General features: G+C 37.4%; 1 protein-coding gene across 3 annotated transcripts in view; it reads left to right on the plus strand.

Annotated features, from left to right (window-relative positions):
• The window catches only part of LOC106059276 (forkhead box protein C2-B-like), a 124,729-nt gene that overhangs the window by 61,050 nt on the left and 37,781 nt on the right, over nt 1-25,898 (plus strand). For 2 of the 3 annotated variants that reach the window (XM_056034265.1, XM_056034266.1), the window contains exon 2: nt 21,459-21,961. In XM_056034265.1, the coding sequence (XP_055890240.1) occupies nt 21,798-21,961 (164 nt within the window). In that variant the 5' untranslated portion in view covers nt 21,459-21,797. Of the gene's footprint in view, nt 1-11,807; nt 12,568-21,458; nt 21,962-25,898 lie in introns of those variants that run through there. The other variant, XM_056034264.1, reaches the window with a different exon arrangement.

Raw genomic sequence — 25,898 nt, forward strand, 5'->3', positions numbered from 1 at the left:
GGTTGGGGATGATTGCGTCCACCATCCTCACCCGACTCCAACCCTTAGGGTATATATGTGTGTTTATACATTATTACTATTTCTTTGGCTGAAGAGGGTGTCATGTGGCCAGCACAACAACAAACTGTTTTTACGTCGCCAGCCTATGTCATTAGAGTTGGGTGGACTCCCCGGAAAATCCGAAAGCTCACCAAGTCCCAATCTATACTGGGATTCGACATCAAGATCCAAGCGTTCATTTAGCCAAGCGCTCTATCACTAGGCCATGTTTCTGCTCCTGTGGGTAGATAGGCTCTCTTGGAAGACAAAACAGGCTTTCTTCTTCTAATAACATATCCCTCCCATTGTTCAGATCTCCTTCTCCTCCCCACCCCACCCCCCCACCCCAACCACTCTCCGTCCCGTTCCTCTTAGTTTGTTGTTCTATGCGACTCTTGATAATGTTGGATAACTCTGGAGAGAAATCTCTGAGTGACAGTGGTGCCGTCCCTTGGTGTTTCTTTAGACATTCCGAGGGCGAGTCGTGGTGGTTGTAGAATGAAGGGGGAGGGGGGGCCTGTTGGTAGTGCTGGAAAAGAGAGGGATAGGAATGGTTGACTGGAGGATCTCACTTCCCTGTCAACGATCTAATTAGTCCAAGTGGTTGACACAACCCGCCCTAGTCATTAGAGCGTTATTGCGGGATGAGCAGACAGGAGACACGAAGGAGAGTCCACTCTATGGGGTTGCTGTCCATTACCGACAAGGCTACTGTGTTCTTGACCACTATATTTATGTGACCATTATATAGCAACTACATAGGGTATAAGAAATGTGTTCATCTTCGATCACGAAGGCGCTATGTAGATATGTAATATATAAATATAGTAACTATGTACAGATATAAGGCATAATAAAGTTACACGATTGTCACTGTTACTATAAATTGTATATACACTGTAAAAATATAGTAAATAGTCTCTGGGTAGCATAAGACGGGTCTTAAACAAGTATAGTTATGAAATCATGAAAGTTGGGAAACAGTCATCAAGGCTTGAAGAGGCGGCAATGAAAATACATATCGTTAACATAGAATTGTTTTTTTTTTTTATTTTATTTTCAATTAACTATGTATCTATTTGTCGGCTTGAATGTATCCCGAGTATATGCATTCACTTGATAATAAAGCGAAAGTCGCTTGGGTTATGGAGTATCAAGCTCAATTGTAAACTCGATCAGACCTGCATTTGGCTGAGCACCTAAAGGAAACCCTCTCCCAGACAAAAAAAGATAAAAGTCTAATTTTTAATTCCGTATAATTGGACATACTCGTCTTTCCTTAGTGCCATTACAGCATGGATCATGTTGGCTGACTAAGGAAACCCAATAAAAAAAAAACTCTAGGAAATCCAAAAAACTCTAGAAAATTGAAAATACTGTAGAAAATCAAAAATACTCTAGAAAATCAAAAAAACTCTAGGAAATCCAAAGACTTTAGGAAAACCAACGACTTTAGGAAAACCAACGACTTTAGGAAAACCAACGACTTTAGGAAAACCAACGACTTTAGGAAACCAACGACCTTTGTAGAGTAGACGTCTCTCGAGTTGACGTCCATGACCAGATCATTCAGGTATGTGAATAGGACGTTACATCGTCTTCCGTAAGGAACGTGTAATTTATAAGATAAGACGAGATCAAGTTAGATCTTAATGTCTAATCAGAAGTAGGCCTACAATAATATATCAATTGTCATTAATAATAGGATATTTCTTGTAAACAGAATGATAAGAGAAAGATTCCAGAACTAAGAGACCATTGAATGCTAATCGCTTATCTTAGTTTTTTTTGCGTGTATTAAATAAAGGAAGTCAAAAAGAAAGCTAGGGGAGATAACAGGTGCCTCCACCTGCGCTTTGTCTCAAGTTACCTACCCATGTCAGTCCCAGAAGCTGGCTTTACTTTCATATATCTTCATCTATAACTCTGTCCCAGGGTTTTCTGATTGCCCACACTTTCATGGGTACAGAGCAGGGGCGGAATGGACAGGTGGGAACAGTGTGTAGGGCAAAAAAGAAGAAGAAAAAACACACAGAGAGAGAGAGAGAGAGAGAGGGGGGGGGAAATAGATTGATAGGGGGAAAAAAGAGAGATATAAAAAGATAGAGAAGGGGGGTGGGGAATAATCATTGTCATCCTCTATTTCTTATTATATTATATTTTTCATATTATATTATATTATATTATATTATATTATATTATATTATATTATATTATATTATATTATATTATATTATATTATATTATATTATATTATATTATATTATATTATATTATATTATATTATATTATATTATATTATATTATATTATATTATGGGGAAAAGAGAGCTAGGGCAGAAGGTTGTGATTAGGAGTGGGGGTTGCATTTCAATCAACAAACAAACAAACACAAAAGTTACAGAATTTAAGTCCTTGATCATTAAATTCCACCAAAATCTACCATTGTGATAGCAACTGATATCTTCTGGGGAAGAAAAAAAAAGGGGGAATCCCCCTGCCTTTTTTTTCTCTTTCTTACGAAAAAAAAATGACATTTCAATAAAAAAGATTGTTAAAGCAGACAAGAAGAGGAGGATGGGGGTAGAGGCGGGGAATTGTCAAATTATATTTGTTAAATGAAACAGTTGTGTTCAATCCCGAGAAGGAACTCTGGGACATTTCTGCCACATGAGCGGAAGTTGATTCAGTCAGCCAAGAACCAGCACTCCAGTCCCTCCTCATAGCTCTCCGGGCACCAAAAATTACATTTCGCCTGGTCTGTAAATGAGCGCTTTGTCCGCGGCAAACGGCTCCTGCCTTCGGGGCCCCGTGAGGAGAAAATTTGTACCATCCTTCAAGGTTTCTTTTCTTTCTTTTTTTTCTTTCTTTCTTTTAAATTTGTTTTTCTTCTCGTTCGATCAGACTTTTCCCGCGCCCTCCACCCCAAGAATGCGCCCAACAAAAGAGTGATCATGATTTGACGCCCCCGCCCTGTTTCAATTGGTTGTTTTGTGGTTGTCCGCAGTGTCCGTTTGTCTGGTGCTTCAGGGGACGGGAGAAAAATATAAGAGGGGGGGAGGGGGTGAAAGGGATAGAATGGTGTCACGCTGCAGTCCTGGGATTGAGGCGTGCGAATGGAGGACTCCAATGCACATTTGGCTTTCGGTGTGGAGCTGGTACAGGAGGGTCCCTAGATATGTTTTGGGGTATTTTTGATATATCGTGTTGTGTTTTTGTGTCTCTTAGATGTGTCTCTAGATGTGTTGTGGTGTCTTTTAATGTATATGGATGTCTTTTTTGTGTCTTTAAATGCTAAATGCGTCTGATACATAGTGTCTTTTTTGGTTTCTTGGTGTGTTTTTAAGTGTCTAGATGTGTCTTGCTGTATTGTGGTCTTATTTGGTGTTTCTTGATGTGTTCGTGTGTCTCTCAGTATGTTTTGCTGTATTATGGAGTGTCAAGATGTTTCTCAATGTGTCTTGATACGATGTGGTGTCTGTTGATGTGTCTGGGTGGGATTTTGATGTATCTCGATATGGCTTGATACGATCTGGTGTCTTTTGAAATGTCTCGGTCTGTTTGTAATGTCTTGATGCATCTTGATACAGCTTGATACAGCTAATGTTATAAGATGCAGTAAACTTTTTAAAATACAGGGGAGTTAAATCTGTGTAGGTTCTTATAAACGTTAGGTTGACTTTTCCTTCACAAGAGAAGTCTGCTCAAGGTATTTAAAGTTGTTTGTTTTTTTTTTTACTAAAAATATAAAACACCCACATCGGTTCAGTCGTAGGTCTATTAGATGTTTGGAGCGACAAGTCAACGACCGACCAACAACACTGCTCCATGTCAATCCTGTATCCTCAACTTCGCCGATGACTGACCTCTTCCAGGTTTGCTTGGGTCTGCCCACTTTCCTCTTGCCTTTCGGGTTCCAATCAAGTGCCTGCCTTGCAACATTGGTAGCTGGTTTATCAATTACTCAAGTTATGATGAGATATAGATCTATTTATAATGAAATGAACAGATATGAACACAAAATTTAATTTTCGCAACAAAACACATCTTTACTCGTTCGTGTTCAGGTTTGCCCAAACTTTTTCCTTTACGGAACACTTCGCTAATTTTTAAGAGAGATTGATTCACGCATTGGCTTGCTAGTTAATTATACAAGCAGCTCGTGACCTATTCAGGAACACAGTTTGGGAAACACTGCTCTAGACAGTCTCCGGTTCTTAACATATGCAATGGCAACAATTGGGGCCGGACTTAAGCCACTGCAACCTATGCGGTCGCAGTGGACCCCGCACTTTCATAGGCCCCGCGCTAATTCTAGGTGTAAACTATTAAATTAAATATTTAAAAATTATGTATAGGCTAATAAATGGGTTTTCACGGTCTCCTGATTTTCCAGGGCCTGTAATTGCGAAATAAATCCATAAGTCCTGGAAATCTACTGAAATTATTAATATCTCCTGAAAACTCATAAAAGTCTCCTGAAAAACTCATAAAAAACTCATTAAAAAAAGACAAAATTGACATTTTGCGATGCCAATCCTACTAGCAATTTAAAAAAAACTGCATTGTCAGCTTTTATTTTATAAAAAAAAAAAAAGAAAAGACGATTGTATTTTCTAATACAAATTCTTAATTTTGACGTTATGCTTATCCCTACCCAGACTGGGCCCGCGCAATCCGTTTCGCATAGGGCCCCGCAATCGTTAGGGATGGCCCTGATAGACCCCCTCATATTTCATCATTCTACACTACAAAAAATTAATGTTCCCTTTCTTCATCATCACATTGGAAACACACACACACACACACATTCCAAAACAAGCAGATGAAGAAAGCTGCTCAGAATCGAGTTCAGTGGAGAGATGAGTATGTAACAGACAGACATGTTTGTGTGATGGACTTGTGTTGCGGGATCTTGTGGAAACTGTATTATCTCAAATTGTTTTCTTGGTAAAGTCAAAGCAAGGAGATTTCATTCTAAAATGCTACATAATTCACGTTACTCTATAATGCAGGCTGTTGTATTAAAGGATTCGAGCAACTTTTCAAATGAGCATCTCAAATTGGCGGACTTGTTTATGTAATAATTCGTAGCACCTCACACTATCCAGTTTCAATAATCTTTGTATGAGAAACGACGGTTCTGTAGCATTGTAATTCTGACACATTCTCCTGGTAAAATTTGGTTTAGTTTAGTCTAAATAACGTTAAGTGACGTGACCCCAGAGCTGTGACATTTTGATGAAGACATTAGTCATAAGGCGTAACTTGGCTACCGAGGGAACTCACCACCGCATTGTGTCAGAAATTGTCATATCTTCTTCCCTTGGCGCCCCCATTCCACGCCCCTCCGGAGCCTTGTGTAAGAGATCAATTTGACAAAACGTCTCATTCCCTCGCCCGCCCTCCGTTTTGCTTGACTCCCCAGCCCCCCCCCCCCCCCCCAATACACCCCCATAACTAATCTCCGATTTCGTTTTGGTCGCCCGTCAGCCATTGTCCTTGTGTCAGTTGGTCCTGGAGGGGGCAACTGATGCGGCTATTATACTGCAGTGGTCAGTCCTGGTCATCGCGTGTCCAGTGTTAGCTGGACGACACGAGCTCTGATTTGTTAATCCTTATTGTTTGTCCTCTTTATCGACTTATATCGATTACCTGCTGTATTAATCGTTCTGACATACACCATGGGAGGGAGGGGAGGGGGGGGTATATGTAGCCGATAGATAGGAGCATAGCATGTGCCTTCATAGTTTGAAAAAAAAAAAGTTGTCTTTGAACTTATAGTAATTAATATTCCCAACAAAACATGAATACGTAATATTGATTGATTGATTTTAGGAAGTAAGGAGATTTTAAATGGGCAAAACAATAATTTAATTTTATAAAGCCACCATAAGCACTTTCATAACCTTTGCCATAATCTGATGGTATTTTAATACTTTAGTGGCACAAAGACATCGACTAATTAGACTAATTAAAGGGTATCTTAAATCACTCGAACACAGCTACCATATGTTGAAGAACTAGCTTATGGAAGATGCCTTTCCAAAAAACATAGAAACTCTTTACAATTCTCACCCATTAAACCCCAGTTACACCAGATCTGGACGAAGTGGTCGGCTCCACTCCATCAAGGTTTGAACTGGGAGATTCAAAAACTAGTTTATTCCACTGTCAGTCAGGGGGTTTCAAGGTCATTCGTCCTCCCCGAGAAGTACATGGGAAACAAATGTATTAAGTTATAGATCTAGTTACTGTTTTTTTTTGTTGATTTTTTGTGCAGGGGGTGGGGGATGGGGTCAAAGGGGGTTAGGATGTACGATCGTCTTACGAGTACGGTGTTTGTATCTGAATCTATATTGTTATTGTTACAGTAGTCATGCAGAGGTGAACAATAGTAGGCTAACTAAATTTCCATTTGTTTGGACCAATACAATTATTTTATTACATTCATTTTTTTTTATAATAACAAAGCTGTAAGTATAAATTGAACAAAATGGAATATGTATAAATTATTATTTTCTAATGGTATAAGCATTTTTGATTAACTTTTTGTCAAATATGCAACATAAGTATTAAAAAAAAAATTTCAAACAATGTACTGTGGGAAACAAAAATCGATTTGCCTAATTAAGTTTGAAAACAACAAGATTCGATGTAGATCAAAAATCAAAAGTGTCCTTTGCTCCTAAGCTTAACGGACAGACGGACAGACTGACAACGCAATAATTAATAGCGGCTTTTCCCCCTTGCGATGGAGGCTAAAAAAAAAATGTAATCACAAAGTGTTTTTTTAATCACAGAGTAATTTGTCTGTCTGTCTGTCACTTTTAAAATTTTAGAACTGCTCATTGACTACCAGAAGATGTTATTGGTGTTGGGTTTAAGGTGATATAGGTAAACACAATGAGAGAGAGAGAGAGAGAGAGAGAGAGAGAGAGTTAGAGAGATATATAAGGAGAAAATGATTTAGTCGAGAGAAAGAAGGGGGAAAGAAAGGGAATCAATATAAAGATCTGATTGATTGATTAATTGATTGATTGATTGATTGATTGCATGATTGATTGATTGCATGATTGATTGATTGCATGATTGATTGATTGTATGTTTGATTGATTAATTGATTGCATGATTGATTGATTGATTGCATGATTGATTGATTGATTGCATGATCGATTGATTGATTGCATGATTAATTGATTGATTGATTGATTGATTGATTGATTGATTGATTGATTGCATGATTGATTGATGTAAAGAGAAACTAATGTAGACGAGAGAAGAAAGGGTGAAAGAAAGGAATCAATATAAAGATCTGATTGATTGATTGATTAATGGTGTAATGAGAAAATAATGTAGTTGAGAGAGGGAGGGGAAAGATAAATGGGGAGGGAATTAATATAAAGATCTGATTAATTAATTGATTGATTTAATCAGATTTAATCTAATTTCTTCTGATTCGAACTTATATTATCTCATCGTATACATTTCAGAAGCTAGTTAAAAAGAAAATTGATTAAGTGATTAGGTCATTGATTGATTGATTAATTGATTGATTGATTATTTGATAGATTTTGTGAGTCAGTAAGTGCGTGAATTTAAAAGAGAAAAAGTACAAGAAGACTCTAGTGAGAGAGAAAGAGAAAGGGAGAAGAAAAGTGAAGAGAGAGAGAGAGAGAGATTCAAAAATCAACAACAACAACAACAACATGTTGTCAGACCGCCATCGCGTCCTCACGTCCGCCTGTTCCATCAGGCCTTACAAAAACAACGGTTCCATCAACATATTACGGACCGGAGGAAGGCTCGTCCTCCTGGGGGGTGGGGGGGGGGCTGTTACACTAGCGAGGAAATTGAAAGAGAAAAAAAAATTAATTGTGTGTGTGTGAGTGTGTACGTGTGTGTGTGTCCAGGCCTGATAGAAAGAAAAAAAAAGAATAAAAATTGAAACAAGAATGAAAGAAGAAAACAAAGGAATTAAAAAAAAAAGAAGAAATAGAAAGAATAAAAGAGAAAAAGGTCCAAGCACTTTAAAGAAGTGATTCTCTCTAATCTCTCTAATGTGATAACTGCACAGATAACTAGATAAACAATGACGTAAAGAGAATTTAAAAAAAAACATCAATTATCAATTCTTCTTCGTGTCACTCAAGTTTCACTCTCCGCTCACTCCTTGTCAACAATTAAATATTTAATTGATTATGATTGGTAAGATAAATATTTGTATTGATCTGCACTTTTTTTTTATTGTTGCAGTGTTAACGCGAGATAACATCTTAGGGAATGGAGTCTTAATGTCTGGGTTGTACTTTCTTTTTAGGTTTTTTTTTCCTTGGGTTTTTTTTTTGTGTTCGAACAATGAAATGAAGTGGATAATTGTGATATATCATTCACTTGATTGATCTGTTTTGGTGAGTTGTTTTTCTTTTGGTTTTATTATATTTTTTTTTTACATTTTCTCTGTCTGTCTGTCTGTATTTCTTTCTAAACTTTGTACTCACTATTTCTCGTAATCCGCCTTGTATCGCCCAACTGCTGACTCAATCAGTGAGACTTGGAAGAACAAAATAGTAGCCACAGAGAACGATGTCTGTATCAGCGTTAGAACGTTTGAATGATTCTCTATCTCTCTCTCTCTCTCTCTTTTCTGAATCTCTTTTTTTTCTTCAACTCTGTCTTTCTGACTTTTTCCCTACCCATCTCTCTCTCTTTCTCTCTTCCATTTCTCTCCGCTGTTTCTCAATTTCTTTTCCACCCCCTTCGGCTCCTTCTCCCTTTCTCTCTCCCTTTCTCTCTCCCTTTCTCTCTCCCTTTCTCTCTCCCTTTCTCTCTCCCTCTCACTTTCTCTCTCCCTTTCTCTCGCCCTCTCGCCTTCTCTCCCTGTCTATTTCTCTCTCTTTTTCTCTCCCTCTCTCTCCTTCTCTCTCCCTCTCTCTTTCTCTCCCTGTCTATTTCTCTCTCTTTTTCTCTCCCTCTCTCTCCCTTTCTCTCCCTTTCTCTTCCTGTCTATTTCTCTCTCTTTTTTTCTCTCTCCCTTTCTTTTCTCTCTCCTTCTCTCCCTGTCTATTTCTCTCTCCCTGTCTATTTCTCTCTCTTTTTCTCTCCCTCTCTACCCTTCTCTTTACCTCTCTCTTTCGCCCCCTCTCTCTTCTGGGAGGTTTGGACTACGAAGTAAATCATCTTCCACTCTGAAGGAACATCCGAAACATGACTTTAGAAACATATCTAGGTCAACATGTCCACTAAATGTTCTGGCATGAGCTGTTAAAATGCAGACCACAGAAAATTTCTTTTTCTGAAATACATTTTCTTCTCTTCTTTTGACTTAAAGTAAATCTAAAACAAGCAAAATAAAAACATAAGAACTCACAAAATTACCAGCAATATCTCTCAATACTGTAAGATTAACAAACAATAATTATTAAAACTATTTTAGTCATTTTATTTGTATTGATTCGTGTTGTGCTCGGAACTATGAAATTATGCAAAGTTTTAAGTCGATCCAAAATGGGAAGCGGGAGAAATAACGTGTTGAAAATTTGGGCTAGACAGACAGACAGACATACAGACAGACAGACGAAGTGAATTGTTAGAAGCTTTGTAACAAATGTTATTGTTGACATTGTCTACCGTGTATAACAACAATGTTCATAATATTAATTGAACATTTCATGTCCAATTTGTAAAATCCAGGACCAATTATATATTTTATTTGAATTAAATATATTTCTTTTCTTTATTTATGAGGCATTTATAGCACCAATGTTTGGATACATATGAGGATGGGGGTTCATCCGATGAGCCACTTTAGTCGTTTAGACGCTGGAAAAACAGAAATCAGCCTGAGTCAAATCTCCATTTAAAATTTCAATTAAAAAATTCAATCGCCCCCCCCCCCCCTTTGTTAAGTCAACTAATTGGTTTTTACCGGTCGACTGCAATACTGCCATAATAGAATAGTGTCCTCCTCCTCCACATGTCCTACCCCCTCCGTGTCTTGGCGCCTCTTCAAAACGTGTCGATGTATCTATTTGTCTTTTAAGTACACATATTCTATACATAGAGATATAATGACTGCAGTACTATATGGCGACAGTAAAACAAGGCGAGTCAGCTTTCCATTACACTTACCACTATCATTGACTTCACTGGCCATTCAGGTCAGGCACACAAACACGCATGACTTAGGATTAAATTACTCAATTTACAAACACTCCAGGATAGAAGCTTGGATTGTAAAGTAGCAATAATATATAAAACACTAAACCATAATTTAAAAATATTAAAGTATAACCTTTGTGGGCTTCCTCCAGCCATAGCGACTATGGTTCATCTCGAACACTTTTTCATGTTACTGTGGAGCCATTTTTTGGAGAGACACTCCCGGTGGAGGAGCCGGCCATTTTTCTTATACTAAAACTACAACCTAATGCAACATTTATAAAGACACAGAAAATATAATATAGGACTAACTCTTGTTCAGTATGAAAGGACTAATTCATACAAGTGCACTTTCTTCTTTAGAGCAAATAGAGCAAGAAACGGATGGCCTGAATTGTAGAGTTGGCTAACAAGATCCTCGAAATAAAGAATCACCCTTAGTGTCAGGATTTTGTGATTTTACCATCACAAAAGAGATACAAGACACCGATAGCAAAGACAAACAGACACAAACACTCTTTTGTTCCCCTGGCAATCAAATCATTAAATAAGAACAATCTGGTATAAACTTTGTCACATGTAAATTATGAGTGAGTCTGGTGTGAATGTACACTTTGGTTTCTTATAGTTATAATGTTTTTTGTTTGGTGTAGTGCACAAATTGTAAGACAAATTTCCATACTGATAATAAAAAATCCAGAGGCCGCTGAAACCCTGTTATATACAAGTTATAATGGCTTAATTTAATAATAATTTAATCATTTATACGTAGAATACGCTTGGGGGCTTTGAAAGTGCGGGGCTTACTGCGACCGCATAGGTTGCAGTGACCTAAGGCCGGCGCTGAATGTAGATGTCAAGAACTAGACAGCACACAAAAGTTACTTGTCCACTCTAAGATGACCATCTTAGTCCACCCTTAGTCCATAGTAAGTATTTAATGCATATATTTATTTTATGTAGCTCCAAGAGTCAGTATTTGACGGCTACCTACGTCTTGTCAACTTGTTGACGTGTTTTACGTTTGATAAAAGCATTTTATTTTCTATTGTTATGTTTCAACTACTGTTTTGATTATAACAATCTAAAAAAAACTAACATAACATGAATGTTGATAACATATTGGATGTTACTTTGTCACCAACTGTGAAATAAACTGTTTTTTAGTTTATAGTCCGTTTAGTCACATGACTGCTTGTGCTCTAGTCATTGATTTAAAAGGGGCATTGTGGCCACGCCCACATGTCGATGACGGACAGAACGGAAACGTGGGAGCAGAATTGAAGCTCAGCCAATCAGACAGCACCTTTTAAGCGATGCCTCGCCCTCTTTTTTTTTTTCCCATTTCTTTTATTTTTACCTCCCCCACCCTCCCTTTCTCTAACACCACGTTCATAGGGGAGGTGAAGACAAATAGACGGAGGCTTCAGTTGGGAGAAAGCATACACACACACACACACGTGAGTACACATACGCACACCGCCAGCGCGGAGAGCTGTGTATCGCAAGAACTGGGCGTGGCCACGAGCCCTGACCAACGCGCCTGTGAGTGGAGCGAGGGCCCAGGGGCAGGAGGAAATCAAGGCGTGACGTGTCATCCCCGCTGATGATAAACACTTGAACCTAGGCGTCTACACACACGGGGGCATAAACTCATCTCCAACCGCTCGGGCCACTTCTGTCTCATCAAGCGAGGCCGCTTCGCCCTCCTTTCGTAGTACCGCATCTACGACGGCCCGCACGGTAATTTTTGCTAACCGTTTTCCGTGCCTTTACAGACGTCTGGGCCATGCTGTAATAATGTTTTCAGTCGGAAGGATTGTTATTATTGTAGTGATTACATAGAGCTGAAATGTTTCATACACGAGCTGGGATCCTGGTGTTTGGATGTTATTGTGCATTTTTCTAAATCAATTCACTTGTCAAGGTAGACTAGACCTACATAAGATCAAAGAGATTTAAATCTAATCTGCTCAGCCAAAAAACACGACATCTCATAATCTCATAATATTTTGTGATACTGCTATGTACTACTTGGAGGATCTATATAGATGTATATAGACGTCTAGATCTAGTATTTGACTATCAAAAAGCTGCAGATTCTCTAGATCTAAATACAATTAATATAAGATCTTAACAATCCCAAATATTCAAACAAAGCAAAAGATTATTATAGCCTGGACTGCTAAGGGAGGATACTCTATAATTTGTGTGGATCTATTCTCACTGAGGCTGGGTCGGCTGCTACTGAAAGCCTGGAACTTTATAGATTCTAGATATCTAGATCTAGATCTAAATTAGACTATTCGAAACATTGTGCATTAAGGATTATTTATTTGTTTTCTGTTGCTGAGTGATATTTTGTCAGGTAATACATAGATCTAGAATCTAGACAAGATTTGTTACATTTTGAACATAGGCTTTGATAAGTATAAGGCTAATAAGGTCCCAACATGGATGCCTAGATTCAGATTACTAGATCTAAATCTATATTCTAGAATTAAATTGATTGTATATAGATCCAGCCAGGATGGCTGCCTGGTCGTGCGGTTTGCACGCTGGACTGTCGTTCATATTTATCGATGGTCCAGGGTTCAAACCCTGCCCGCTCCCATCCCCCGTCGTCCTGCGGGAGGTTTGGACTAGGAAGTAATTATCTTCAACTCTGAAGGAACATCCGAGACATGTAAAACATTTTACAAAACATTTTAGATCTAGATCTACATCTAGATCTTTATAACATGCAATGTACAAGCATGTCTGTACATCTATATTAGATCTAGTGGCGTTTCTAAATTATATATCTAGATCTAGATGTATAATAATAGGCTAATTTAAATCTATAATAGATCTTAATCTATTGTCTATGTAGTCTATATAGGTTTACTAGTTCTAGATATCAAGATCTAGATTTCTATGTACAATTACTCCGGTTTTGATATATAGATATAGAGTCTCGTTAGATGATGTGTGTACTAGATCTAGATCTAGATTAGGTAAACTGCATTCTGCATGAAAGAATAGAATAGCCAGAGATACATCTAAGAAGTTATCACAGATTGATAGATCTCAGCGCCGGATTTTAGATCTAGATCTAGATTCCAATAAGTGAAGGCACTGGGCCAGATTTGTGTAAGCCTCACTCCCACTTAAAGCTTGAATACACTTAATAATGTCAATAAATCTTAACTCATTTCAAAAGAAAGAAAGGAAGTAATTTTCAATTTAAGCTCATTTTTAATTATTTTCTTATATTTAATATTTAATATGTAGATGAGTGACAGGTAGGGCCGGCCGCCTAGGGCCTCAGATTGGTGGGGGCCTCGCACAGGACTCATAACAATTAATTTTTTTAGAGACAAAATAGGGAAACTTGTGTCCAATGTTATTGGTTGAGTACACTAGATATGAAATAAATTGAGTGCTTTAATTTTGTCGCTGTTTTTAGTTTTTCTATTTCATATTGGGCCATCAAATTCACTTCGCCGAGGGCCTCCAATTATCTAAGACCGGCCCTGTGACAGATGTCTATATTTTAATAAAATTAGATATAGATCTAAATATTTTTAAACTATGCAATCGTGCACTATGGTAAGCCTGACCCTATAAATCTAGATCTAGACTTATGATATTTTCAAGGCACAAAATGGTAATCAAGGCTCTGAAATCTAAATTTAGATCTAAACTATTCAAATCTCTATATCATAGATCCAATATTTTTAGTTTTAATACAAAGTTCTAAAATGTCATTGACTTTGTATCACTTAGATTGATCTAGATCAGGTTCAGAAGAAGATAGTGGAAGTTTGTGTTTCTGTTTTCATCTAGAGAGTCTAGATCTAGATCTAAATCTATTATCTTTTAAAACAATTAAACTAGACTCTAGATTTGGTTTCCTTTTTTTTTAGATCTGATTATTTATTAAAAACAGCAAGTTTATAAAAAATAAATAATATTATATTGAACATTTACTTTACTTTGAAAACTTATAAAAATCAATTGTTCAATACATATTGACCTACTAGATCTAGGATTAAGCAATATCTAGATGTAGGGGGGAAAAAAGTAGACCTACAAATGTGAAAAGTTTTCGAAAGTGTAAAATAAAAAAAATGAAATCACATGACATTCATCTTGATCTAGTAACCCTGACATGTTTAGTAATTAAATTAATTAATGTTAATTTTAATTTCCCAGCCAAAGTCTCTCTCTAGATCTGCGTAGGCCTAGTTGTCTGCCGTGTCTAGAGTTCTCCTACACCAGAATCGTAACCGTTAGTAACAGTCTAGCTAGATCTAATACCCAAGCGTCGCTTCAATCTTAAACTGTTTCATACCCTATGGTTTGCAAAATTTTAAACAGACGATATAACTGTTATATACCCAACCATTTCCTCATTCCAAAATCAAACTGCCTAATGCCCAATAAATTTCATAATACCAAAAAAAAACAAAACTGCCTAATGCCCAATAAAATTCGTAATCCTAAAACAAACTGCCTAATGCCCAATAATTTTCATAATACCAAAACAAACTGCTTAATGCCCAATAATTTTCTCAATTATAAAAAGAACGGTATAATATCCAACCATTTTCTCAATTCCAAACAGTCAGGGCCGGCTTAAGTCACATGTAATCTAGGCAGCCGCTTAGGGCCTCCAAAAGTTGGTGCCTCGCACAGGGCTAAAACAATAATTAAAGTACACAAAAAAACCGCGAATCATGGATCAGATCTCAAACATAGTAGAGAACTATGATTTTAATCTAAGTCTGTCTCTACTCCCGAAATTGCGATATATAAATTTCAGTTATTTGTCCATTTAGATCTAAGACGGGCATGTTTTTTTTTTTTAATAAATTTCGTATTTTTTTCGCTGTTTTTTTTTTTTTTTTATTTAATTTGGGGACCACCAAATTTACTTCGCCGGCCCTGAAACAGTTGATCCAATCATCTCTAATAATGATGTCAGTCTTAGCTTGTCATCTCAGCCATCTCTCACCTACTAGATCTTGAGTCAGATCCAGACTTTCTAGTCTACTGACTTCCGAACTTCGGCCCTGGAAACCCCTACTCCCAGAGGCTAGTCTAACAAAGCCAAAGAAGCCTTAGATCTATATTACATTGAACAAATTTTTTTTTTTTCTGCGATGCGGCTGATGTCAGAAACTTATGTGATCCCTCTAGACCGTTGAAGGTAAAGCATATCTGCTTCTTATTTACACACACAGGAGCCTGGTGGCTGAGTGGTAATGCACTTGGTTTCCGAACCGAAGGGTTCACGGATTCGAATGACGGTGAAGACTGAAAATTTTTAATGTCGGAATTTGAAGGACGCCCCTGAGTCCACGATATGGGTACCTGAATTTAGGTGGCGAAAGTTAAGGCGGCTGGTCGTTGTGCTGGACACATGACACTCTAGTTTACCGTATGCCTTTACATCTGCCCCATAGATCGCAATGTCCGAAAGGGATACCTGTACTTTACTCTTTTGGTTTCACACACACATACACATACACACACTCACTTCCTGACATATTTCTCCTTGACACGTTTGAAAACCTTGATTTACGTCACACACGGAAGATTAATAACGAGAATAAAATATTTTAATTTAGAAAAAAAAATTCGCATTCCGACAAACAAACAATACTCATCAATTAATTTAGATTGACTTGAGAGTCTGCTCGTTGGCCTCCTTCAGTCGTAGAACGAATATGGTTCATCCCGTAGAGATGATTAAATAAATACATATGTAAATATCAATAAGAAGAACTAATAAAGTGTTACATGAAATTTTAAAAATCTAAATATTAATTTCAATTGAATTGAGAGTCCATAAATATATAAAACCAACATACAGAGGTTTGTATTACTCCGCGGACCATCAAATTAGTATTTTTATGTCAGTTACTCAAATGTAGACCATATATATATATATATATATAGTGAGCTTTTCTGTGATAACACATATTTTTAAGCTTCAGTAATAATTTATTTAAACAAAAAATCCATTTGTAAATTACAGACGTGCCTTCAAAAAGATAATTAGTCCTATCCATACGTGTTTTAATCTAGTCGTGAATGTTAATTATAGACTTGTACACTGCTAACTGATTGGTTTTCTTGGCTGATTCAGGCAACCCGTTCCATATTATATTGGCACTAAGGAAGAAGGAACACTTTTATGAATTTGTCTTTCGATACGGAATAAGAAGTTAGCCTTTATCTTTGTTGTCTCTCCGAGTATGTTATTCTATAAAGTTCAAGTTTTTGATGTATTAATGGCACGGCATGTATTCTTTTTTTTTGTCTATAATTCACAAAAAGATACTTGAACACATCGATGACCCAAAGTAGATGACAGATCTAGATCTAGAAGTATTCCCAGCAGTGACGTGACTATGGGCTTTAGGGGCCCGGTTGGATTGGTCTCCTTAGAGGCCCCTGCATTTTGACTTTTTACATCATGACATGCGATAATGTACTTAATAAACATATAAGTCTAATGTGTGGAATGCACGCATCATGGTCACTAATGTACACAATAACATGAATAACAAGATAACATGGCATTGGCTTAAAATTTAATGTACAAAAAATATTTCGCACACTCGTTTTGGGGAACCTCAAATTGGGACCCGGGGGGGGGACTTTCAAATTAGACCCCCTCTCCCTCTACTAGCTACGCAACTGATTTCCAGAAATCTTCCAATCAATTCATCCGATATATAAAGAAAAATATCACATTTGAGTATTTATTTACAGATACGCATTTAATTCTGAATTCTCCGCTATAGTACTATAATTTTTTTTTATCACATTTGAGTGTTTACTTACAGATACGCGTTTATTTCTGAATTCTGAATTTAGTATTTTGATAATTGTAGCTTTTCCAGAGACTATGTGCCTTTAGCAAAATAATCTACTCAAATACCTTGTTAAAAATGTGTTTGCGACATTCATAAAAACATAGACAATTAACTAATGATTTGTATTTAGTTTCTTTTTCTTTTTAGAAAACCGATAAAGTTGCCATAATAATTTCTACATTTATTAATTTTTAAGTAAAAATCTATATCATAAATAAACCAAAATGGTTATCCTATTCATTCTTTATGTTTTTATACTTAAAGATATTATAGAATGACAGACATTTTGGTTTTGACTATAAGAGAACCAAAGAGCTGACTAATGCAAGAATAAACATCTAATTTATGTAAATACAGATATAAATATTGTTTATATCAATGTCGAAATAAATATAAAAATCATTTGAATAAATATATATATAAATTATATCAATGAAAATATAAATGATTCATTTATAAATAAAGAAATAAATAGGAATCGGACATGTATACATGAATACATAATATTAATTAAGGTATAAATATAAATTGTATAAATAAGGATACCTTAAGGCAGTGTTTCCCAAACTGTGCTTCCTCGGAACTCTAGTGTTTCTCGAGGCCTGTATAAGTGCTCCACGAACTACTGAAATAATTTTGTTGGCGGCCATCTTGAATAAACCTCTAAAAAAAAACTAAGCAAAGTGTTTCGCTAACTACTCAGAATGTGCCAAGTGTTATGTTAAGGACAAAGTTTGGGAACCACTGACTGAAAGAAAATTATTTTCAGCACTATTTATATCATTTATTAATATTGTAGGGAAGAAATATTTTGTGTTCGCTTCGAATATGTTTCCGCTCGCTCGCAGCCTCAAGCTATAGCAACTTGACCACATTTGGGTCTACAATTCTATGTCTAAAGCATTCACTTTTTCTGAAATTTCTAACAATTTCTAACAGTGTACTTAGAATAGTTGAACTAATCTTGTACAAATCCATTACACACACTAAACGGAACTTTGATTTCTTAGGCTGTTGATGTACGGCCGTTGAGTTGTTTCAAACAGACAAAAACAACTAAATCCCAAACAAACATCTTTTTAAACAACAATTATGGAAATAATGTTTATTGACAATATCTACAGCTTTTCACTTGAATGTAGATCTTTGTAGAAATCTTCACTTTCACCTATCCCTTAGTCTGTTGGACCGTTGGGGCGCTACACACTATTTGTCAAATGTCTTTCTTCATTTCTATCTGTCCTTTGCCTTGTTTAGAACCTCTTTCAATGTTATGTTGTCTTCCCATCGCTTTCTCTGTCTGCCTCTCCTTCTTTTTCCTGGTACTGTTCCCTGTAAGAAGGTCTTTGCAAGCCCAGAAAACCTTGTAATATGGCCATTGAGATTTAGTTTCCGTGTTTTTTGTTTACAACAGTTAGCAACAGTCGTGGGGTCCAATGGCTGCAGTTACCCTGTTTCTAATCTCTTCGTTTGTAATGCGGTCTTTAAATGTGATCCCCGGCATCCTTCTGTAGCATCTCAATTCCATTGGTAGGATCCTTCTCTCTAGCTCTGTACAAACACACAAAAAAAAACACAAGTGGACTATTACCTCGAACATTTCAACAGAATACAACTCACTTTGACAACTACACATCACTGGTCTCCAGCGCCTCCTCCCCCCGCCCCTCCCTTTCAACCTCCACTCCCCTATTTATAATCTCATCTGTTTAGTTACATTTAGGCAATGCAAACAAATTATCTGCCGTAATTTAGCTCAGGGTTACATCAGTATACCGCACACATCAGCGACGAACTGGGTATCGAAAATCGGCCATGACATTACGGCCTCACCATACGAACCGGCCCACAAATCGCATGTCGTAAGTTTATTCACCGAAAGCTGAGCTCGTGCGTGCGTGCGTGGGTTGACGTAAATTATTGTATTTCAATTGGTAGGTGGACTCAATATGTACAAGCTTGGACTCCATTATTTCGAATGGCTTTATTATGATACGTCTATATGTGCTTTCTGAAGAGAATTGAAGATAGTTTGACAAAATAAAGCCTTTTTTGTTGTTAGTTCATAGATTAGAATGTATAAGCGTTTGAGCTACAGATATACGGATTAATGTTATTATATCCTTAAATGTGTTCGGATAGTAGTAGACTACACTCTTAAGTCAACCATGTCGAGTCATGGGCTCATTTTGTAATAGAAATTCTACTATCTTTTGTGTACTTCTGGCTTTACTGGAGTTTAAAGTGACGCTTTCAAAGTCGGTCCATCTACCCTTTAGGGTAACTGCCCACCTGGCTTTTGCTCGAATGCCCATATAGCCAGTCCGCCCCTGACTCACAGTGTTTCACAAACTTTTTCCTTAACGGAACACTTCGCACATTCTGAACATCTAATGCAGTGATTCCCAAAGTGGTCTATATAGACCCCCAGGGGTCTACGAAGACCTCCAAGGGGTCTACGAAAGTGAAAAAATAAATTGGGGGTCTATGAGATGTCCACGGGGGTCTACGACAATAAATTTCATCCAAGCAGGTCGTTACTTAATTTTCACATTCCATTAATGTTAAAAAAAATTTACACTAATATAGCCTACAATTTGTACCTTCGTTAATCCTTTAAATATTTATCCTGCTATTCAAACAAATAATTGTTGTATTCAATTTCAATACTTATTTAAATAGCTTAATTTTGTCTACATGGAACTAATATTTAGAAAAAAAAAAAAGAAATGTAGACAGTACAGCATTAATTATTTAAAATTGGGATTACTTCCTTGTCAAACACACATTTGCCTAAGGGACCTTTTTATGACGATATGGATCTGCATCTGAGACAATGCCACCCTGACGAAAATTAAGATTTGAAAAACTTTCGAACACTCGAGTTCAATATAGACCCACAAAATCTCTGTTCGACATCATATAGAGAAGATGATGGTTTGTGAGAGTCTTACAAGATTTCTTTACTTATAGCGAAATACGGAAAACATCAAAGGTCAAACATTGATTCTACCAGCCGTTTTACACAAACCTACATCTGTTATTATTAAAAGAATTTCTTTAAACGACTATACAGTTTAAGGTCGCTTTGGTGGCATAAGTTATAAAATTAAAAGCTTCTTATGTAAATCTTTGCAAAAGATAGAAATACAGTTTGGTCTGACAAAGTGTAGCGCTGTGTGCTACAAACTGTCTAATGGTCACCATCTTATCTCATCTTATCTATGCCTGTGGTCCTTTCTGAGCATAGGCCACCAACCAGCTTCCTCCAGGCATCTCGGTTCTTGGCAAATATCTCCAACTATTCCCACATTTTGCCCATCTGCTTGGCATCTGCTTCCATTTCGCGGTGCCATGGTAAAGCTCGAGCAGCCTTCCGTCATTTGAAGAACACCTGAGGATCTAGGAAAATAAGCACCACCACTAAGATTAGGCTCTAACACCATTGTCAAGCCAATAGTTAAGCCAATACAACTTTATGGAGCAGAGACCTGGATAACCACCATCATAACCATGAAAACATTCCAGGTATTCAACAATACCTGTCTGAGGAAGATTCTTATAATCCGCTGGCAAAGAACAAAGCAGCAGCCCGTTGAAGTAGATATCCTTCAGAGACGCTGGAGATGGATAGTTCACACCCTACGCAATCCTGCATCAAGCATAACAAGGCAAGCCCTAACCTGGAACCCATAAGGAAAGAGGAAGAGGGGACGGCCCAGGAATACATGGCGCTAATAGTCACTGTCTCCTTATATTTCCTTAAGGTTGACCCACGAGACCTGGTTTAGGCTCCAGTTACTCGCCTTCGCCCCTTTCCTGTTAATGAAAACAGTTCCGCAGATTCAATATTTGAGCCACACGTGAAAGATCAAGAAATACACGAACAACTGCTCTTTGCGAAACCTTTTACAATGATAATTAAGGCATATTAATTAATTAATTAATATTTAATGTTGGAAAGACTACTTCATAGAACAACAAATTCGTATATGAAACACAATAGCCGTAGTTGTGTAGTTTTAAATTACCTTTTCGCTCTTCAACTCATTACAGTTAGAAATTTGTTTTTAAAATGTTGATGAATTCGCAAGTTGAGCAGGGGTCTACCGAAAACCAGAAAACATGGCAAGGGGTCTACGAGACAAAAAAGTTTGGGAACCACTGATCTAATGGATCACTTTATTTCGTAGGATAATTTAGTTCACGGGTGGCTTACTTTAGTTCTTCCAGTAGTTTGTGGAACACTTATTCAGGCCTTACGGAACACTAGGGTTCCGCAGAAGACAGTTTGGGAAACACTGCCCCATAACATAGGTATAGATCTAGATCGAACAATCTATGGTTGACCCCTCCCTATTGTTTAATGAGCTCATTTCTTCTCTTGCAGTGACTCCTAGGTCTCAAGTGATTGACCTGCTCTACTCCTGTTCACCAATGTGCTCCTGTGTGGTGTGTACATTATGATGTTTCAACGCACGCGCGCAAGAACTCGGCACTAACAAACTGAGGACTCACGGTGGAAGGCAGAACACGAACCACCTTACCAACGGAGTACTACTCCGACATAGGCGGCTCCTGCCGGTGGGACAGCCCAGCTTCCGTGGAGGAAGAGAAGAGGAAAGGGGGAGAAAGCGGTGCCGTTTCGCCCCTGGGCGGACAGCGTCGGAGCCACCCGCCCCTCCAAACGTCGTTCTACGCACCGCTGCACCCCTCACTCCACCCAAACATGCTGGACATGCAAACGGTGGGGCTCCAGTCTCCGTACCCTAGCTCCGCCGTGGGCGGCATGGGTTCGATCTCTAACCTCTCAATCGGGAATATAGGAAACACGACCGGATTGGGTCTAATGACCGGCCTGTATGGCGATCAAAACTACTACCGGCACGGAGGGTAAGTGCATCTTTAATATTTCTATTTTTTAAAATTAGGTCGACCTACCAGTTTAGTCTAAATAGGTCGACCCACCATGTCTAAATAGGTTCATGTCTTAATAGGTCGACTACCATGGTTAAATAGGTTGATCTACTAATTTAGTCAAAACACATCGTCCTACTAATTTAATCTAAACAGGTCGACCTACGATTTCATGTCATATTTGTCTACCTACCAATATAGTATAAACAAACTGGTCGACCTATCAATACAGTCTGAGCAGGTCGACTACGGTCAGGTCTAAACAGGTTGATCTATCAATATAGTCTAAACAAGTTGACCTACGTTAAAGTTAAACAGGTCGAACTACGTGTAAGTTTAATTATGATGATCTCTAAATATTGTCTAAGTAGGTCGACCCACAAATCTAGCGTAAACAGGTCGACCTATCAAAGTTAGTTAGAACACAGTATTAAAACGTTAGAAAAAAAAATGTCTTTAAATAAAAAAAACAAACAAAAAAACACCGATCCCCTATTCCAGTGCTATTTACATATTGAAAGAACATCTAGAAACAAATCTTGTAGTTATAGCTACTTCTAGACCCTGTTAGCTAATAGAAGAATAGACACAGACTATTTGCTACTGAAAACCATAAACTATTCAAATATTCACTATTGACAGCTAGATATATTTTATTATCCTCAAAGATCTTCTTAACTGGGTATTTCTGTTTGAGATCTCATAATAGCATTGAAAAGGACTCACAGGGAAGGTTGGGCCATAGCTCACAGCAATTGCTAAAATCATGAAAACTGCGCTATGCACAAACAAATGAAGACAAATATGTATAATAATTAAATATTCGAGGGACTTTGAATTTTAATTATTTCATAGTAGCAATGTTGTTTTCACCCTCCTCAACTTTTATTTAACATTGTCCCGACTACTAAATGTTATATACATCTTGAGTGTTACACCACAACCATAGATATCCAAGAAGATATATATTAGTAATTAAAGTTAAAAATATGCTTTTTGTAAATTTGCATAATTTGATATCATTCATTTCGCCCAAATAAGCTGTTCTATTCGCTCGAGACTTGCAAGCGGTGTCATTGAGACCGATCGTTATAGAAGGCCTGAACATCGGCCCTGTGACGTGACAATAAGCTATTGGTCTAAATTGCCCACAGGTTGAGACGTCGCAGGTCAGTGTTCAGGCCTTCGATAACGTTATGTCTCACTGTAACCCACCATCGTGTGCAGCAGGATAGTATCTGCAAAGCTACAAAACTCGTGGACATTGTGGCAAATATTGTCAGATACAAGCCTAAGTTTTTGCGATAAAGTAAAATGTATTATGGAGTTCAGCGTATGTATGTCCCGAATAGAATTTAGATTTTTCTAAAACGTTTCACCAATCTTGATAAAACTTTGCATAATTGTTCCGTAGATCATGGCGGAGACCATAGTGTATGTTTAAATGTGTATCTTTAATATTTATAGGTTTAACGGATGAAACTTTTTTTTAAAACAAAATTGGATAAACCCATGCTCTCAGTATTTTATATGTCGGCTTAACTGAAAACCATCGTTACATTTTTTTTAAATTTTCGTGGCAAAATTTTAAAAAATGTGAAGGGCGCAATCGCCATGTTTGTCATAAATCTAAATCCAATGCCTTAATCAGTAATACCCAAACTAAGGCCCCCGGGAAGCGAGTCAAATTCTGCTAATATATTAAAAACATGTGTCACCACAGTTGGTGAAACGTTGGTGTAGAATGTTGAAGTATACTAAGTGACCAGAGGTCGATGTCTAGGCCTATATTATAATATGTCTAGAGTCTAGACTCTAAAACAGTATTTTCCCAAACTGTTTTCCGAGGAACCTTAGTATTCCGCAAGACCTAAATAGGTGCTCCACAAACTACTAGAATAATTAACTAGTAGCCCATCGTCTCTAAAAAAAAATAAGCCCAGAGTTCCGCTAAATACTCAGAATTTGCCCAAATGTTCCGTCGAGGAAAAAGTTTTGTGAAACAGTGCTCTAGACCTTGCAAAGAATTTAGCCAGAATGAGGTACTAGAATCTCCACTTTGATCTAGACATTGACATATTAGCGATATACGTCACCCCTTAAGTACGTAATTATAACAAAAGCTTAACAAAAATTAAAAAAAAAGCAACCCAAAGAAATAATGAAACGAAAAAAACTTTTGCTTTACATTTTATGTGTGTCACAATAAAAGTCTGGTGCATTGATCGTGCCGGGGTTTGAACCAGCTGAGCTCAGTGTAGAGCACTCTAGACTGTCATTCAACAAATATACTTTGTAAATACATTTTCTAAAAATCTACACAAAAAGTAATACAATTTAATTGAAATTGTGGGCGCAGTTGTCAACGTAGAGAAAAACACATTACGGCTATGCGGACATAATGAGACGCATACTAGTCCTTAAAACTACACGTACTATAGAGACACATGTACTAGAGACACGCGCATATGTAAAAGAGACACTCGTGTGTCAAAAAGATTCATACATGTGTCCTAGAGACACACGCGTGTTTAAATAAACACGCATATATTAAAGAGACACACATATGTCAAAGAGACACAAACTGTTAAAGAGACACGCATTTATGTTGAAGACACACACACACCTATGCCAAACACACACACACATGTTGAAGAGACACACACGTATGCCAAACACACACACACACACACGTTGAAGAGACACACACGTATGTCAAACACACACACGCATGTTGAAGAGAGACACATGTGTGCACAAATTCCTTTAAAAAATTCCAACCTTTGGGTGATCACGGGTGACAGCTAGTAAGACACGACTCGGGAATGTCTGTTTCCCTTAGACCGATAAGGTTTGGCCACCCGTACATCAGATCTGTAACTACCAACTGCACAGTTTTAGAAGTTATATTCTGGGATTATCTAATTTCTTGATTACGGGCTCTCCCCCAACTGCAGATAGAAAGTTACTTACACATAAAATAGTAAGGAGAAATAGGATCTGCCTTATGTACTTCACTGTACAAAAACTTTAGACCCCCCTTGTCAGTCTGTCCGTCTGTCTGTCTGTCTCTCTCAAGCAATATAAATATAAATATAAATATAAATATAAATATAAATATAAATATAAATATAAATATAAATATAAATATAAATATAAATATAAATATAAATATAAATATATATATCTGTCTCTCTTTCTCTCTCTCTCTCTCTCTCTCTCCTTCTCACGCATGTACATGCACGAAAGCATTGAATATATTTTTTTTTCGGCTTTGTTTTCGATTGAGTCACTCTCCAGTATTCCGGTAATTTTTCGGTCAACTGTCAAACGTTTGTCACTTGTGTCATTAGTAACCGTCTGTAATTGTTCTTTGTCACGACATTTGCATCTTGCAGAGATCTAGACTGGCAAGGGTTAAATAAAAAAAGAGAGAGTTAGACAGGCAAGGGAGAGAATTCTTATAGAGCTGGTCATTTAGGAGGACACCACTCCCCGAAGATTGATAGTTTAACCTTGAGTGGTAGGTTCAACAACCTTATTTTTACTCAAGTAAGTTTGTGCAACGCTGAGGACTTATACATTCAGCTTGTCTTTCGTCTGTATGTCATCAATTTCTTTCAGTCATTACGTTGTACTTACACAGCATGCAGTCTTAAAAACCATTGGACGTGGTGGTCAAATGGTCAAGCGTTTGGGTTCCTCTCCGTTTCTGTGGTGACGGTGAAAAGAGGTTAGCGATTGGTTCTGAATGATGCGACATAGGTGGCATTGTCGTCATTTGTTCTTAGTTGGGAATAGACGACTCCAGAACGTGAGACTGAAAGGTTGTGTTATTGTAGTGAGGTAGATTTCGTTAAGAAATATTATTACTAAAGCCTACTACATTTATTTGATTTCATATCAACTTTAT

The sequence above is a fragment of the Biomphalaria glabrata genome, chromosome 7, assembly GCF_947242115.1.
Source record: "Biomphalaria glabrata chromosome 7, xgBioGlab47.1, whole genome shotgun sequence".
NCBI classification, from domain to species: Eukaryota; Metazoa; Mollusca; class Gastropoda; family Planorbidae; genus Biomphalaria; species Biomphalaria glabrata.